Source organism: Mytilus californianus, unplaced genomic scaffold (genome assembly GCF_021869535.1).
Source record: "Mytilus californianus isolate M0D057914Y unplaced genomic scaffold, xbMytCali1.0.p SCAF_13, whole genome shotgun sequence".
NCBI lineage: Eukaryota > Metazoa > Mollusca > Bivalvia > Mytilida > Mytilidae > Mytilus > Mytilus californianus.
In genome coordinates, this window is record NW_026262615.1 from 306,606 (window position 1) to 325,501 (window position 18,896).

Here is an 18,896-nt window from a genome sequence, read left to right on the forward strand (position 1 = left end):
ATGTCATGGTCTTTTACAGCTAACTATAGGTATGTGTTTGTCATGTCAGGGCCTTTTACAGCTTACTATAGGTATGTGGTTGTCATGTCGTGGTCTTTTACAGCTAACAATTTGTATGTGTTTGTCATGTCAGGGCCTTTTACAGCTTACTATAGGTATGTGGTTGTCATGTCATGTGTTTGTCATGTCAGGGTCTTTTACAGCTTATTTTAGGTATGGGTTTGTCATGTCAGGGCCTTTTACATCTTACTAAAGGTATGGGTTTGTCATGTCAGGGTCTTTTACAGCTTACTATAGGAATGGGTTTGTGATGTCAGGGCCTTTCATAGCTTACTATAGGTATGGGTTTGCCATGTCATGGTCTTTTACATTTTACTGTAGGTATGGGTTTGTCATGTCAGTGCCTTTTACAGCTGACTATATGTATGTGGTTGTCATGTCATGGTCTTTTACAGCTAACTATAGGCATGTGTTTGTCATGTCAGGGTCTTTTACAGCTTACTTTAGGTATGGGTTTGTCATGTCAGGGTCTTTTACAGCTTACTAAAGGTGTGGGTTTGTCATGTCAGGGTCTTTTACAGCTTACTATAGGTATGTGGTTGCCATGTCATGGTCTTTTACAGCTAACTATAGGTATGTGTTTGTCATATAAGGGCCTTGTATAGCTTACTATAGGTATGTGGTTGTCATGTCATGGTCTTTTACAGCTTACTATAGGTATGTGTTTGTCATGTCAGGGCCTTTTACAGCTAACTATAGGTATGTGGTTGTCATGTCATGGTCTTTTACAGCTAACTATAGGCATGTGTTTGTCATGTCAGGGTCTTTTACAGCTTACTTTAGGTATGGGTTTGTCATGTCAGGGCCTTTTACATCTTACTAAAGGTATGGGTTTGTCATGTCAGGGTCTTTTACAGCTTACTATAGGTATGTGGTTGTCATGTCAGGGTCTTTTACAGCTCACTATTGGTATGTGGTTGTCATGTCAGGGCTTTTTACAGCTAACTATAGTTATGGGTTTATCATGTCAGGGCTTTTTACAGCTTACTATAGGAATGAATTTGTCATGTCAAGGCCTTTTACAGCTTATTTTAGGTAGAGGTTTGTCATGGCATGGTCTTTTAGAGCTAACTATAGGTAAGTGTTTGTCATGTCAGGGCCTTTTACGGCTAACTATAGGTATGTGTTTGTCATGTCAGGGCCTTCTAAAGCTTACTATAGGTATATGGTTGTCATGTCAGGGTCTTTAACAGCTTACTATAGGTATGGGTTTGTCATGTCAGGGCCTTTTACATCTTACTATAGGTATGGGTTTGTCATGTCAGGGCCTTTAACAGCTTACTATAGGTATGGGCTTGTCATGTCAGGGTCTTTTACAGCTTACTATTGGTATGTGTTTGTCATGTCAGGGCTTTTTACAGCTAACTATTTGTATGTGTTTGTCATGTCAAGGCCTTTTACAGCTTATTATAGGTAGAGGTTTGTCATGGCATGGTCTTTTACAGCTTACTATAGGTATGTGGTTGTAATGTCATGGTCTTTTACAGCTAACTATAGGTATGTGTTTGTCATGTCAGAGCCTTTTACAGCTTACGATTGGTATGTGGTTGTCATGTCATGGTCTTTTACAGCTTACTATAGGTATGGGTTTGTCATGTCAGGGCCTTTTACATCTTACTATAGGTATGGGGTTGTCATGTCAGAGTCTTTTACAGCTTACTATAGGTATGGGTTTGTCATGTCAGGGTCTTTTACAGCTAACTATAGGTATGTGTTTGTCATGTCATGGTCTTTTACAGCTTACTATAGGTATGGGTTTGTCATGTCAGGGCCTTTTACATCTTACTATAGGTATGGGGTTGTCATGTCAGAGTCTTTTACAGCTTACTATAGGTATGGGTTTGTCATGTCAGGGCCTTTCATAGCTTACTATCGGTATGGGTTTGTCATGTCATGGTCTTTTACAGCTTACTATAGGTATGTGGTTGTCATGTCATGGTCTTTTACAGCTTACTATAGGTATGTGGTTGTCATGTCAGGGTCTTTTACAGCTTACTAGAGGTATTGGTTTGTCATGTCAGGGTCTTTTACAGCTTACTATAGATATGTGGTTGTCATGTCAGGGCCTTTTACAGCTTACTATAGGTATCGGTTTGTCATATCAGGGCCTTTTACAGCTTACTATAGGTATGGGTTTGTCATGTCAGGGCTTTTTACAGCTTACTATATGTATGTGGTTGTCATGTCAGGGTCTTTTACAGCCTACTTTAGGTCAGGGTTTGTCATGTCAGGGCGTTTTACAGCTTACTAAAGGTATAGGTTTGTCATGTCAGGGTCCTTTACAGCTTACTATAGGTATGTGGTTGTCATGTCAGGGTTTTCTACAGCTCATTGTAGTTATGGGTTTATCATGTCAGAGCTTTTCACAGCTTATTAAAGGTATGGATTTGTCATGTGAAGGCCTTTTACAACTTATTATAGGTAGAGATTTGTCATGTCATGGTCTTTTACAGCTTACTATAGGTATGGGTTTGTCATGGCATGGCCTTTTACAGCTAACTATAGGTTTATGGTTTCTTCTCACTGTTGAAAGCTTTATGATGACCTATAGCTGCTTACTTTTAGGTCTCTATGGAGTAGTGTTTTCTTTGACAATATTTCTGGGTATTTTCAAGCTTTTGTTTGTGAAAATAGGACATTTGTTTGATTGTTTGTTTGGAAACAAAAGATATTGCTACAATTTCAGTCCATTAATTTCTGCTGTGACTTATGACTTTGGACTTGTTTAAAAATCAGCCCGTTGGATTTCTTGTATGAATATTTTGTCATGTCAGTGCCTTTTACAGCTTACTATAGGTATGTGGTTGTCATATCATGGTCTTTTACAGCTAACTATAGGTATGTGTTTGTCATGTCAGGGCCTTTTATTGCTTACTATAGGTATGTGGTTGTCATGTCATGGTCTTTTACAGCTAACTATAGGTATGTGTTTGTCATGTCAGGGCCTTTTACAGCTTACTATAGGTATGTGGTCGTCATGTCGTGGTCTTTTACAGCTAACTATTTGTATGTGTTTGTCATGTCAGGGCCTTTTACAGCTTACTATAGGTATGTGGTTGTCATGTCATGTGTTTGTCATGTCAGGGTCTTTTACAGCTTACTTTAGGTATGGGTTTGTCATGTCAGGGCCTTTTACATCTTACTAAAGGTATGGGTTTGTCATGTCAGGGTCTTTTACAGCTTACTATAGGTATGGGTTTGTGATGTCAGGGCCTTTCATAGCTTACTATAGGTATGGGTTTGCCATGTCATGGTCTTTTACATTTTACTATAGGTATGTGGTTGTCATGTCAGGGTCTTTTACAGCTTACTGTAGGTAGAGGTTTGTCATGTCAGTGCCTTTTACAGCTGACTATATGTATGTGGTTGTCATGTCATGGTCTTTTACAGCTAACTATAGGCATATGTTTGTCATGTCAGGGTCTTTTACAGCTTACTTTAGGTATGGGTTTGTCATGTCAGGGCCTTTTACATCTTACTAAAGGTGTGGGTTTGTCATGTCAGGGTCTTTTACAGCTTACTATAGGTATGTGGTTGTCATATCATGGTCTTTTACAGCTAACTATAGGTATGTGTTTGTCATGTAAGGGCCTTGTATAGCTTACTATAGGTATGTGGTTGTCATGTCATGGTCTTTTACAGCTAACTATAGGTATGTGTTTGTCATGTCAGGGCCTTTTACAGCTTACTATAGGTATGTGGTTGTCATGTCATGGTCTTTTACAGCTAACTATATGTATGTGTTTGTCATGTCAGGGCCTTTTACAGCTAACTATAGGTATGTGGTTGTCATGTCATGGTCTTTTACAGCTAACTATAGGCATGTGTTTGTCATGTCAGGGTCTTTTACAGCTTACTTTAGGTATGGGTTTGTCATGTCAGGGCCTTTTACATCTTACTAAAGGTATGGGTTTGTCATGTCAGGGTCTTTTACAGCTTACTATAGGTATGTGGTTGTCATGTCAGGGTCTTTTACAGCTCACTATTGGTATGTGGTTGTCATGTCAGGGCTTTTTACAGCTAACTATAGTTATGGGTTTATCATGTCAGGGCTTTTTACAGCTTACTATAGGAATGAATTTGTCATGTCAAGGCCTTTTACAGCTTATTTTAGGTAGAGGTTTGTCATGGCATGGTCTTTTAGAGCTAACTATAGGTAAGTGTTTGTCATGTCAGGGCCTTTTACAGCTAACTATAGGTATGTGTTTGTCATGTCAGGGCCTTTTAAAGCTTACTATAGGTATATGGTTGTCATGTCAGGGTCTTTAACAGCTTACTATAGGTATGGGTTTGTCATGTCAGGGCCTTTTACATCTTACTATAGGTATGGGTTTGTCATGTCAGGGCCTTTTACAGCTTACTATAGGTATGGGCTTGTCATGTCAGGGTCTTTTACAGCTTACTATTGGTATGTGTTTGTGATGTCAGGGCTTTTTACAGCTAACTATTTGTATGTGTTTGTCATGTCAGGGCTTTTTACAGCTTACTATAGGAATGAATTTGTCATGTCAAGGCCTTTTACAGCTTATTATAGGTAGAGGTTTGTCATGGCATGGTCTTTTACAGCTTACTATAGGTATGTGGTTGTAATGTCATGGTCTTTTACAGCTAACTATAGGTATGTGTTTGTCATGTCAGAGCCTTTTACAGCTTACGATTGGTATGTGGTTGTCATGTCATGGTCTTTTACAGCTAACTATAGGTATGTGTTTGTCATGTCATGGTCTTTTACAGCTTACTATAGGTATGGGTTTGTCATGTCAGGGCCTTTTACATCTTACTATAGGTATGGGGTTGTCATGTCAGAGTCTTTTACAGCTTACTATAGGTATGGGTTTGTCATGTCAGGGCCTTTCATAGCTTACTATCGGTATGGGTTTGTCATGTCATGGTCTTTTACAGCTTACTATAGGTATGTGGTTGTCATGTCATGGTCTTTTACAGCTTACTATAGGTATCGGTTTGTCATATCAGGGCCTTTTACAGCTTACTATAGGTATGGGTTTGTCATGTCAGGGCTTTTTACAGCTTACTATATGTATGTGGTTGTCATGTCAGGGTCTTTTACAGCCTACTTTAGGTCAGGGTTTGTCATGTCAGGGCGTTTTACAGCTTACTAAAGGTATAGGTTTGTCATGTCAGGGTCCTTTACAGCTTACTATAGGTATGTGGTTGTCATGTCAGGGTTTTCTACAGCTTATTGTAGTTATGGGTTTATCATGTCAGAGCTTTTCACAGCTTATTAAAGGTATGGATTTGTCATGTGAAGGCCTTTTACAACTTATTATAGGTAGAGATTTGTCATGTCATGGTCTTTTACAGCTTACTATAGGTATGGGTTTGTCATGGCATGGCCTTTTACAGCTAACTATAGGTTTATGGTTTCTTCTCACTGTTGAAAGCTTTATGATGACCTATAGCTGCTTACTTTTAGGTCTCTATGGAGTAGTGTTTTCTTTGACAATATTTCTGGGTATTTTCAAGCTTTTGTTTGTGAAAATAGGACATTTGTTTGATTGTTTGTTTGGAAACAAAAGATATTGCTACAATTTCAGTCCATTAATTTCTGCTGTGACTTATGACTTTGGACTTGTTTAAAAATCAGCCCGTTGGATTTCTTGTATGAATATTTTGTCATGTCAGTGCCTTTTACAGCTTACTATAGGTATGTGGTTGTCATATCATGGTCTTTTACAGCTAACTATAGGTATGTGTTTGTCATGTCAGGGCCTTTTATTGCTTACTATAGGTATGTGGTTGTCATGTCATGGTCTTTTACAGCTAACTATAGGTATGTGTTTGTCATGTCAGGGCCTTTTACAGCTTACTATAGGTATGTGGTTGTCATGTCGTGGTCTTTTACAGCTAACAATTTGTATGTGTTTGTCATGTCAGGGCCTTTTACAGCTTACTATAGGTATGTGGTTGTCATGTCATGTGTTTGTCATGTCAGGGTCTTTTACAGCTTATTTTAGGTATGGGTTTGTCATGTCAGGGCCTTTTACATCTTACTAAAGGTATGGGTTTGTCATGTCAGGGTCTTTTACAGCTTACTATAGGAATGGGTTTGTGATGTCAGGGCCTTTCATAGCTTACTATAGGTATGGGTTTGCCATGTCATGGTCTTTTACATTTTACTGTAGGTATGGGTTTGTCATGTCAGTGCCTTTTACAGCTGACTATATGTATGTGGTTGTCATGTCATGGTCTTTTACAGCTAACTATAGGCATGTGTTTGTCATGTCAGGGTCTTTTACAGCTTACTTTAGGTATGGGTTTGTCATGTCAGGGCCTTTTACATCTTACTAAAGGTGTGGGTTTGTCATGTCAGGGTCTTTTACAGCTTACTATAGGTATGTGGTTGTCATATCATGGTCTTTTACAGCTAACTATAGGTATGTGTTTGTCATATAAGGGCCTTGTATAGCTTACTATAGGTATGTGGTTGTCATGTCATGGTCTTTTACAGCTTACTATAGGTATGTGTTTGTCATGTCAGGGCCTTTTACAGCTAACTATAGGTATGTGGTTGTCATGTCATGGTCTTTTACAGCTAACTATAGGCATGTGTTTGTCATGTCAGGGTCTTTTACAGCTTACTTTAGGTATGGGTTTGTCATGTCAGGGCCTTTTACATCTTACTAAAGGTATGGGTTTGTCATGTCAGGGTCTTTTACAGCTTACTATAGGTATGTGGTTGTCATGTCAGGGTCTTTTACAGCTCACTATTGGTATGTGGTTGTCATGTCAGGGCTTTTTACAGCTAACTATAGTTATGGGTTTATCATGTCAGGGCTTTTTACAGCTTACTATAGGAATGAATTTGTCATGTCAAGGCCTTTTACAGCTTATTTTAGGTAGAGGTTTGTCATGGCATGGTCTTTTAGAGCTAACTATAGGTAAGTGTTTGTCATGTCAGGGCCTTTTACGGCTAACTATAGGTATGTGTTTGTCATGTCAGGGCCTTCTAAAGCTTACTATAGGTATATGGTTGTCATGTCAGGGTCTTTAACAGCTTACTATAGGTATGGGTTTGTCATGTCAGGGCCTTTTACATCTTACTATAGGTATGGGTTTGTCATGTCAGGGCCTTTAACAGCTTACTATAGGTATGGGCTTGTCATGTCAGGGTCTTTTACAGCTTACTATTGGTATGTGTTTGTCATGTCAGGGCTTTTTACAGCTAACTATTTGTATGTGTTTGTCATGTCAAGGCCTTTTACAGCTTATTATAGGTAGAGGTTTGTCATGGCATGGTCTTTTACAGCTTACTATAGGTATGTGGTTGTAATGTCATGGTCTTTTACAGCTAACTATAGGTATGTGTTTGTCATGTCAGAGCCTTTTACAGCTTACGATTGGTATGTGGTTGTCATGTCATGGTCTTTTACAGCTTACTATAGGTATGGGTTTGTCATGTCAGGGCCTTTTACATCTTACTATAGGTATGGGGTTGTCATGTCAGAGTCTTTTACAGCTTACTATAGGTATGGGTTTGTCATGTCAGGGTCTTTTACAGCTAACTATAGGTATGTGTTTGTCATGTCATGGTCTTTTACAGCTTACTATAGGTATGGGTTTGTCATGTCAGGGCCTTTTACATCTTACTATAGGTATGGGGTTGTCATGTCAGAGTCTTTTACAGCTTACTATAGGTATGGGTTTGTCATGTCAGGGCCTTTCATAGCTTACTATCGGTATGGGTTTGTCATGTCATGGTCTTTTACAGCTTACTATAGGTATGTGGTTGTCATGTCATGGTCTTTTACAGCTTACTATAGGTATGTGGTTGTCATGTCAGGGTCTTTTACAGCTTACTAGAGGTATTGGTTTGTCATGTCAGGGTCTTTTACAGCTTACTATAGATATGTGGTTGTCATGTCAGGGCCTTTTACAGCTTACTATAGGTATCGGTTTGTCATATCAGGGCCTTTTACAGCTTACTATAGGTATGGGTTTGTCATGTCAGGGCTTTTTACAGCTTACTATATGTATGTGGTTGTCATGTCAGGGTCTTTTACAGCCTACTTTAGGTCAGGGTTTGTCATGTCAGGGCGTTTTACAGCTTACTAAAGGTATAGGTTTGTCATGTCAGGGTCCTTTACAGCTTACTATAGGTATGTGGTTGTCATCTCAGGGTTTTCTACAGCTCATTGTAGTTATGGGTTTATCATGTCAGAGCTTTTCACAGCTTATTAAAGGTATGGATTTGTCATGTGAAGGCCTTTTACAACTTATTATAGGTAGAGATTTGTCATGTCATGGTCTTTTACAGCTTACTATAGGTATGGGTTTGTCATGGCATGGCCTTTTACAGCTAACTATAGGTTTATGGTTTCTTCTCACTGTTGAAAGCTTTATGATGACCTATAGCTGCTTACTTTTAGGTCTCTATGGAGTAGTGTTTTCTTTGACAATATTTCTGGGTATTTTCAAGCTTTTGTTTGTGAAAATAGGACATTTGTTTGATTGTTTGTTTGGAAACAAAAGATATTGCTACAATTTCAGTCCATTAATTTCTGCTGTGACTTATGACTTTGGACTTGTTTAAAAATCAGCCCGTTGGATTTCTTGTATGAATATTTTGTCATGTCAGTGCCTTTTACAGCTTACTATAGGTATGTGGTTGTCATATCATGGTCTTTTACAGCTAACTATAGGTATGTGTTTGTCATGTCAGGGCCTTTTATTGCTTACTATAGGTATGTGGTTGTCATGTCATGGTCTTTTACAGCTAACTATAGGTATGTGTTTGTCATGTCAGGGCCTTTTACAGCTTACTATAGGTATGTGGTTGTCATGTCGTGGTCTTTTACAGCTAACTATTTGTATGTGTTTGTCATGTCAGGGCCTTTTACAGCTTACTATAGGTATGTGGTTGTCATGTCATGTGTTTGTCATGTCAGGGTCTTTTACAGTTTACTTTAGGTATGGGTTTGTCATGTCAGGGCCTTTTACATCTTACTAAAGGTATGGGTTTGTCATGTCAGGGTCTTTTACAGCTTACTATAGGTATGGGTTTGTGATGTCAGGGCCTTTCATAGCTTACTATAGGTATGGGTTTGCCATGTCATGGTCTTTTACATTTTACTATAGGTATGTGGTTGTCATGTCAGGGTCTTTTACAGCTTACTGTAGGTATGGGTTTGTCATGTCAGTGCCTTTTACAGCTGACTATATGTATGTGGTTGTCATGTCATGGTCTTTTACAGCTAACTATAGGCATGTGTTTGTCATGTCAGGGTCTTTTACAGCTTACTTTAGGTATGGGTTTGTCATGTCAGGGCCTTTTACATCTTACTAAAGGTGTGGGTTTGTCATGTCAGGGTCTTTTACAGCTTACTATAGGTATGTGGTTGTCATATCATGGTCTTTTACAGCTAACAATAGGTATGTGTTTGTCATGTAAGGGCCTTGTATAGCTTACTATAGGTATGTGGTTGTCATGTCATGGTCTTTTACAGCTAACTTTAGGTATGTGTTTGTCATGTCAGGGCCTTTTACAGCTTACTATAGGTATGTGGTTGTCATGTCATGGTCTTTTACAGCTAACTATATGTATGTGTTTGTCATGTCAGGGCCTTTTACAGCTAACTATAGGTATGTGGTTGTCATGTCATGGTCTTTTACAGCTAACTATAGGCATGTGTTTGTCATGTCAGGGTCTTTTACAGCTTACTTTAGGTATGGGTTTGTCATGTCAGGGCCTTTTACATCTTACTAAAGGTATGGGTTTGTCATGTCAGGGTCTTTTACAGCTTACTATAGGTATGTGGTTGTCATGTCAGGGTCTTTTACAGCTCACTATTGGTATGTGGTTGTCATGTCAGGGCTTTTTACAGCTAACTATAGTTATGGGTTTATCATGTCAGGGCTTTTTACAGCTTACTATAGGAATGAATTTGTCATGTCAAGGCCTTTTACAGCTTATTTTAGGTAGAGGTTTGTCATGGCATGGTCTTTTAGAGCTAACTATAGGTAAGTGTTTGTCATGTCAGGGCCTTTTACAGCTAACTATAGGTATGTGTTTGTCATGTCAGGGCCTTTTAAAGCTTACTATAGGTATATGGTTGTCATGTCAGGGTCTTTAACAGCTTACTATAGGTATGGGTTTGTCATGTCAGGGCCTTTTACATCTTACTATAGGTATGGGTTTGTCATGTCAGGGCCTTTTACAGCTTACTATAGGTATGGGCTTGTCATGTCAGGGTCTTTTACAGCTTACTATTGGTATGTGTTTGTCATGTCAGGGCTTTTTACAGCTAACTATTTGTATGTGTTTGTCATGTCAGGGCTTTTTACAGCTTACTATAGGAATGAATTTGTCATGTCAAGGCCTTTTACAGCTTATTATAGGTAGAGGTTTGTCATGGCATGGTCTTTTACAGCTTACTATAGGTATGTGGTTGTAATGTCATGGTCTTTTACAGCTAACTATAGGTATGTGTTTGTCATGTCAGAGCCTTTTACAGCTTACGATTGGTATGTGGTTGTCATGTCATGGTCTTTTACAGCTAACTATAGGTATGTGTTTGTCATGTCAGGGTCTTTTACAGCTTACTATAGGTATGGGTTTGTCATGTCAGGGCCTTTTACATCTTACTATAGGTATGGGGTTGTCATGTCAGAGTCTTTTACAGCTTACTATAGGTATGGGTTTGTCATGTCAGGGCCTTTCATAGCTTACTATCGGTATGGGTTTGTCATGTCATGGTCTTTTACAGCTTACTATAGGTATGTGGTTGTCATGTCAGGGTCTTTTACAGCTTACTATAGGTATGGGTATGTCATGTCAGGGCCTTTTACAGCTTACTATAGGTATGGGCTTGTCATGTCAGGGTCTTTTACAGCTTACTATTGGTATGTGGTTGTCATGTCAAGGCTTTTTACAGCTAACTATAGTGATGGGTTTAACATGTCAGGGCTTTTAACAGCTTACTATAGGAATGAATTTGTCATGTCAAGACCTTTTACAGCTTATTATAGGTAGAGGTTTGTCATGGCATGGTCTTTCTTTGACAATCATATCACATCTCCTTGTTTATTTTATATATAAAGTTACCTAGAATCAAGAGGCTTTTTTCACTCATAGGCAATTTATCCACCAAAAATTGGTAAAAATCCTACTAATGACTTAAAAGATAATAATTGGAACAAAACTTTCCCAAACTTTCAGTATATTTGTAGGCACTTGAACTAATAATCCTAAAATCAGTATAGGTTTTCCAATGGGGCATTATCAAACCAAGTATGGTGAAATGTTCATTATGGATCGAAATAATTTGTCAGGGAAACTGGAAAGCTGACTCCCATACATATATCTTGATACAATTGTAATTAAGGAATGTTTACTTTGTGGCAACTCAGTTAAAAGCTGCATGCACTTCTACATCATGTTAATTATAAAAAGAAGATGTGGTATGACTGCCAATGAGACAACTCTCCACAAGAGACCAAATGACACAGAAATTAACAACTATAGGTCACCATATGGCCTTCAACAATGAGCAGAACCCATGCACATTGCACATTTTGTCAAATTTGTCATAATGTACTTAGATTTAAAACTGCAAAGCCAAAACGATGAATGTATTCTCCAAATGTATCATATTTCAATGGAATATCAAACCAATCAACCAAAGAACACATCATCTCAAATGGTCTTTTTAACAAATTAACATAAATAATTTAAAAAGAACACATAAAATACTGATAAATAATTTTATTATGATTATCTTTTCTGATACATATTATAACAACAAAATATATATCTATATTACAATGTAAACAATATACAATTCAAACAATAAAAAGTTGTGAAGATCAGTAGTATAAACGGTAACTGAAAATTATAAATTACAAAAATGTTTAATAACATGAAACCATTCATCACATTATTTATAGATTGATTTTGTTATAACTTTAAAAGGAATTTAGCTGTAAACTGCAGTCTGCATCGCTTATATGACATGTTAAAACAGTAAAACCAGTAATGTTGAACATTAACTTCTTACAGGGGGATTATCTAATACAGTCAGAGCTGTCTTGGTGAAAATTCATTTTTCTAAAAACACTTTAAACTACAATGTTATAAAGAATGATGAAACAAGTATAAATCATACTTAAACAAAGCAGGGTGGTCATACAATTTGGTCAGTCTTTTATTTTTATAACTTTAATGAGAGATACAAAGAATCTCAAACAAGAGTTACAGATTATTTCGTGTACTTTTGTGCAAGGTCCTTATTGAGAATGTCAATCATGTTTAATAACCAGCTGGTTACAAGATGTGAAACAAAAATCAATCAATTTTGCTAATATAAAGACTCAAAGTTACATCAAAAATATTTAAACCAGTCTGATGAAAAAATATATATTTTTTTAAAGATATCAGTTAAAACTAGATATCATTGAGATGGGAGCCATCTCTGTGGGCCCAGCTGTGAATAATGTGTGGTAAAAAATTTCTATCTTTATCATTGGACATGGGGTTGTCAACTGAAACAAAAGTTTTTTTGACCTTTGACCTAGGAATGTGTACATATATTATGACACACCCTCTGGTGTTGGTTTATATACATGTCAAGTATAAATTTTGAAATCATAATGGTTCTCAAGATAAAGAGCGGACACAATCTTTACCGTAGGACATGGGGTTGTCAACTAAAACCAAAGTTTTTGACCTTGACCTTTGACCTAGGAAGTTGTATATACATAATGACACACCCTCTGGTGTTGGTTAATATACATGTCACGTATTAACTTTGAAATCATAACGGTTCTCTAGATATAGAGCGGACACAATTTGTTACGGACAGACAGACGGAAGGACGGACAGACTGATCACTATAGGGCGTCCACCATTCGACGGGGCCCTAATTAGTAAGAAATTTATATACAGGTGATATATTCGAAACAGAAATTTATATATTTTATACATGTTAATGGTGGCCATATGATTTTCCTTTCTGGCTAGTTTGTCAACAGACTTAAATTTTAATGTATGCATAACCTGAAGGAAAATTCATACAAAATTAATTCAAAACTAATTTCAGGGTTTCAAATTAAATCATCTTTCAAAAGCTGAAAAGCAAAAGATAGAAAGACAAACAGACAATAGACCCAAAGTGATGATAGATCTCACATGGCCTTTGATATAACTTCTGAGATACAATATTTATTTTGTAACATGATAAGAAATTGTTGCAATACAAATAAACATTCGGTGTCACTGTCACATCTTTCCTCTCAGGACTGGACAGATAACTGTATATGAATGTAATAAGTTCTTAAATAAGTTCTTAGTAAATACCACATATGTTGCAATAAGACAGTACCCCAACAATACCAAGCAAGAAATATAGGGGTTTGTAATGTTGACAAAAATATATTACAAAAAACATATACAAAGGAGAACATGAACCAACAAAGCAAAAAACTAAAAATGTATAACAACATCTATAAAATATGTAACCTTTAATATAAGCATCAAATAAGACAAAAAACTGATCTTACTCACCAAGTAAAGAAATGTGACTTTAGAAAACAATGAAGTAATTAGAAAAACCACAAAGTAATAATATAAATACAATGTTTACTAAGTGTGGTACAGTTTCATTCATTGGCATCAACAGAATGTTTTTTACTGCATTTGAATCTATCATGTTTCTTTTATTCCTTGTAATAAAATTCAGAAATATTCATGTAATACGAAGCTTGGCTGTATAAGGTAAAAATAGAGAGAAAGTAATCAAATGAATTGTATATAGTAGATATTAAACAAACACCAATCAACAGGAAAATAAAAGTTTTTTGTTCTCATCTGCTGCATGATTTTTATGTCATAACAAACCACTGACTAAAAAACAACAGTTAAAAAAGAAAAATTTTAACTTCCCTTGTAAGTTTTTTTCACATGTCATAAAGATTGATTGATTTTTGGTGTCTTAACGCCACTTTTAAGCACCGCTTTTGGGCTATTTCGTGGCGGCCAGTTTTTATTGGTGGAGGAAATCGGAGTGCCCACATGTCATAAAGAACCACTGACAAAAGAACAAAAGTTAAGAAGAAAGTTTGTCCTTCTTCATGTGTTCTGTTACAATCACTACTATAGATGTATGTCCATTATCTGTTGCAATGTTTAAAGGGGATTTCCCATCAAGTCTACACATCTGTGTCTTTGCACCTTTATCTAATAATAAACGTACAATATCCTCGTGTCCTACTTCACATGCATAAAATAATGGTGTTGTTCCATCTTCTTTTGTCATGTTGATGTTAGCATTGTGGTTCAGAAGACAACGGACTACACCTATCCTACCCATAAAACAGGCAATGTGTAATGGAGAAGAACCAGCATCCACATCAAAGACAAAATCTACTGACTTCTTACTGATATAATCTGTAACATTTGATAATGTATTCTTTAGAAAGCAAACAAACAATCCTTGTTTATATTCATCTAATGTTTCGGATTGATCATTATTTAATGTATCTGTTATTTTTTGTTTACTATGGCCACATATATTACAGTCAGCATTGTTCTCTAACAGTAACTGTGTTATTTCTACATTCCCTTTCTGTGCACTGAAATTCAAAGCATTACCACCATCATATGACTGGGCATTAATGTTTGGTTTATGTCTTATTAATAGCTGGACTATGCTGATGTAGTTACAGATACATGACTTGATCAGTGGTGTAAAACCATTCCTGTTACATAGATCAACATTAGAATTCTTCTCTAACAGTAACCTTACTATATCAGTATGTCCATTATTACTTGCCAATAACAAAGGACTACAGTCATCCTTGTTACATAGATCAACATTTGGATCCTTCTCTAACAGTAACCTTACTATATCAGTATGTCCTTTATTACTTGCCAATAACAAAGGACTACAGTCATCCTTGTTACATAGATCAACATTAGGACTCTTCTCTAACAGTAACTTTACTATATCAGTATGTCCATTCTGACTTGCCATGTACAGAGGACTACAGCCATCCTTGCCACATAGATCTACATTAGGATTCTTCTCTAACAGTAACTTTACTATATCAGTATGTCCATTCTGACTTGCCATGTACAGAGGACTACCGCCATCCTTGGTACATAGATCAACATTAGGATTCCTCTCTAACAGTAACCTTACTATATCAGTATGTCCTTTATAACTTGCCATTAACAGAGGACTCAAGCCATCCTTGTTACATAGATCAACATTAGGATCCTTCTCTAACAGTAACTTTACTATATCAGTATATCCTTCCTGACTTGCCCAGTACAGAGGACTACAGTCATTCTTGTCACATAGATCAACATTGGGATCCTTCTCTAACAGTAACTTTACTATATCAGTATGTCCATTCTGACTTGCCATGAACAGAGGAATACAGCTATCATGTCTACATAGATTAACATTAGGATTCCTCTCTAACAGTGACTTTACTATATCAGTATGTCCTTCCTGACTTGCCATGAACAGTCCAGTAACTCCATCATCTCTACACTGATCCACATCCACATCATTATGTAACATCCACTGTACCATATCAGTATAACCATCATAACAAGTAGATACCAGTGGAGTAGTACCTGATACATACTCCTCCTTTGGTCTCACTGTATCCTTGGTATTGGCTAATGTTACTTGTTGTAGTTTATCTAGTTTTAGTAAGTACTGTAATAACTTTTGTCTGAATGATGAAACTTTCATATTATTGTTACTGAATACATCTGTCACCTTTCCTGCTGACCAGTCCTTTATAAACCTTTTTAAATATGATTCTAAATAATCATCTGGTATTTCTATAATGAAGTCTATGTTACTGTTCTTGTCATCTGGTGATTTCTGCCTAATAAAACGTTCACGTACTAAATCACTGTCACCATGATCTATTAAACATTCAATCATTTTCTGACCAAAGTAATGAGCAAGGAAGTCAAACAGTTTATCATGTACAGTTCTATAAATACCATTCTGTTTACAGATAAATGTACCATCTAGAGTGTCAAGTGCTTTCTTTAGTTTTGCCTTTGGTATACTGGTGATTTCACAAGCCTCACATGTTTCTTTTATGATCTGTCCTTGTTCATCTGTCATTTTACCCTGGAACCATTTTTCCTTTAGCTGATTATTAAAGAGAACACATAAAGCCAGACTACATATTTTATAGTTCCCTTCATCACCATGCTCACTTAACCTGTCTAGCTGACTTTTATAGACATCAAAAGGATTTTTGAAATATTCTTTGACATCTACATCTTCTTTTTCATGATATAAGGAACATAAGAGTGGGAAAAAATCGCATTTAGAAGATAAATCATCAATATCTGTCATGCTTGTACCAATATATGTTTTTGCTATGTTTGTTTTCTCAACAGATGTAAGACCTAACTTATCTGATATTAAGTTACATTCACAGGATTTAAAAGGTAATAATATATTAAACTTATCATCTTTATAGACTTGTAATCTACAAGATACAATAATCTTACAACATTTGTCTGCAATAATTGTTTTAATCACAGGTAACAACTGTTTCCAGTTATCAATCTGTTGTTGATTCGCCGTGAAATTTCCACAAATATCATCTAAAATAAAGACTGTCTGTTTACCAGGTTGATAATAATCTCTAATGTCTGTTGGTGAGTACACTGGTATTATATTGTATCCTTCCTTCTTCAAAACAAGTGCTGTGTGTCTTGCAATAAATGATTTTCCAACTCCTGATGGGGCAGTTAATGTCAAGCAACTGTTGTCCTGTAAACATTCCATGACATAATCGCTGGCTCTTGTAGACACGAACATCTTATCTTTCTTTTCCCAGTCTTCCATTTGTTTTTTTATCAGCTCTGAAAAATATATAAAGTGTAACTAATTAAAAATTAAAAAAAAACTTACTATTCACATGAATTATTCATAATCATTTAAAACAGTAATAAAATGGTGGAATAAATCTATGGTGTAAGTTGTTTCACATTTTGTTATGTCAAAACCGTTCATACCTTACTATACATATTATACAGTATCGTTGTACTCATTGTTGAAGGCTGGATGCTGACCTGTGGTTGTATACCTGCTTGTCATTTTGTCTCATTAGACATCATATCCCATCTCCTTGTTTTGATACAACCTAAATTGAAAATACTCCCTCAAAATATATACTTAATAGCAAGACACTAACATATTGTCTTGGTTAACCAAAGATCAGTACTATAAAAATATAACTAATTGTGAAATCATTTAAAAGAACATTAAAATACATGATTTTGGGTTCCTCTTAAGTATTTGATCTTGAGTTTAATGGTACGTCATCCATCATGGTGTGGACACATTGTGTTTAGGTGGTGAACCTTTTACTAAATATGAAAAGATCAAGGTCACATAAAGGTCATAACACAACACTGTCATATAATGATACAGTTATACACCTTCATACCGAGTGTAAAAAAAAGTTTTGGCCAGGACAAAGCTGTTTTATTGGCCTACTGGTTCAATATGCACAATTCATTTCAGGTAGGCGATAATGGCTGATTTTTCCTCAATTCCTCTGCCCATATCGCAAACTTGCATTTATATATAACACTCCCAAACGTGTCCATCCCCCAAACGTGTCCTTAAAAGTTTATATCGCCCAAACGTGTCTGATAATTGTTATTCGCCAAAATGAGTCCACTTTAAAACGCCCGAACGTCTCAAAATTTTAAGCGCTATTATGTTCTCAGTGACATCAATAACATTTATGGCAATTCCATAATAGGGGACACAAATGAAGATGTCGGGTATCGGTTGGATCCTAAACTAGATAAAAAGCCGCATTCAAGACACATAAATCCTGAAGTATTTTGGGCACAATTACCAGAAATTAAAAAAAGAACAGAGCTGAAAGAACAAAATTCAAAATGTATTAGCATTAGTTTGTTCAACATGAGTTGTTTATATTTAGCGTAATTGCAAGATTGATTAGCAACATATAAAAAACTCTTGACTGTTGCTTGCTTATTGTCTAGTGGCAAGTATTTCATACATATTTCATGTATTTAGAGCGAACGTAAAAATAAGTTTAGTACAGAAATTAATCGTTTACTAAGTAAATTATTTTGTACTTATAAACTGCGGTGATGCCTTACTATATGAATCATGTATGAGGATATTGCACGGCTGGCTTCCTACAGAGGTGTTTTCCATTATTTATTTTTTTTTCAATAGTTCTGATTTTTTAAAAGCTCTTGAAATTATAAACTGGTATTCAGGTTTTATATTATAAAATTTGGGTTTTGAGCTTCACTTAGAGACATACAAACAAGAGACATTACGTCCAGTGACAAATAGTTCATGCATTATCAGGACAACAACATTTCAACTATAAATACTATAGGTAGCAATACACAGTTAGGAGTTTGGTTTCGCATTTTGGCCCCTGTGGATTTTTCAAATATGAAAGTTATTGTGCAATAAAATTCATTTTTAGACAGCTGAGTACTAATTTAGCCTTCAAAGGTGGTTTATAAGAACATCAAGAGTATTTTTTTCATGTTTTATGGGCTATTTTCTGTTTGACTGTCTGTATTTTCATAGGTAGACCGGCCGTAGGTCCAGAAATTAATGTAATGTTTACAAACACTTTTTTTCTACACAAAGTTTTTGATGCAATTTTACAAAAAAATGAGATGAAAGACATATGATTTTTATTTGATTTCCTGATAGATGTATGTAAACAGTTTCAGAAAATGTATCACTCCAAGGGATTGAAATTCTACCTCTGGCCAAATTTTTGGGAAACATGTGACATCTTTCCCCCCTTTTTGCAATATTTTATAGCAAATAAAT

General features: G+C 36.2%; 1 protein-coding gene across 12 annotated transcripts in view; it reads right to left on the bottom strand.

Moving 5' to 3' along the window:
- LOC127722974 (uncharacterized) overlaps nucleotides 1-18,896 on the bottom strand; it is a 436,121-nt gene that overhangs the window by 136,417 nt on the left and 280,808 nt on the right. Inside the window, exons 10-11 of one of the 12 annotated variants that reach the window (XM_052229375.1) lie at nucleotides 15,409-16,918; nucleotides 14,085-14,913 (exon numbers count right to left, since the gene is read on the bottom strand). The exons of 6 other annotated variants lie outside the window; for them this stretch is intronic. In XM_052229375.1, coding sequence (XP_052085335.1) covers nucleotides 14,121-14,913; nucleotides 15,409-16,918 — 2,303 coding nt within the window. In that variant the 3' untranslated portion in view covers nucleotides 14,085-14,120. Of the gene's footprint in view, nucleotides 1-14,084; nucleotides 14,914-15,408; nucleotides 16,919-18,896 lie in introns of those variants that run through there. 5 more of the 12 variants (XM_052229374.1, XM_052229373.1, XM_052229367.1 and 2 more) reach the window with 5 other exon arrangements.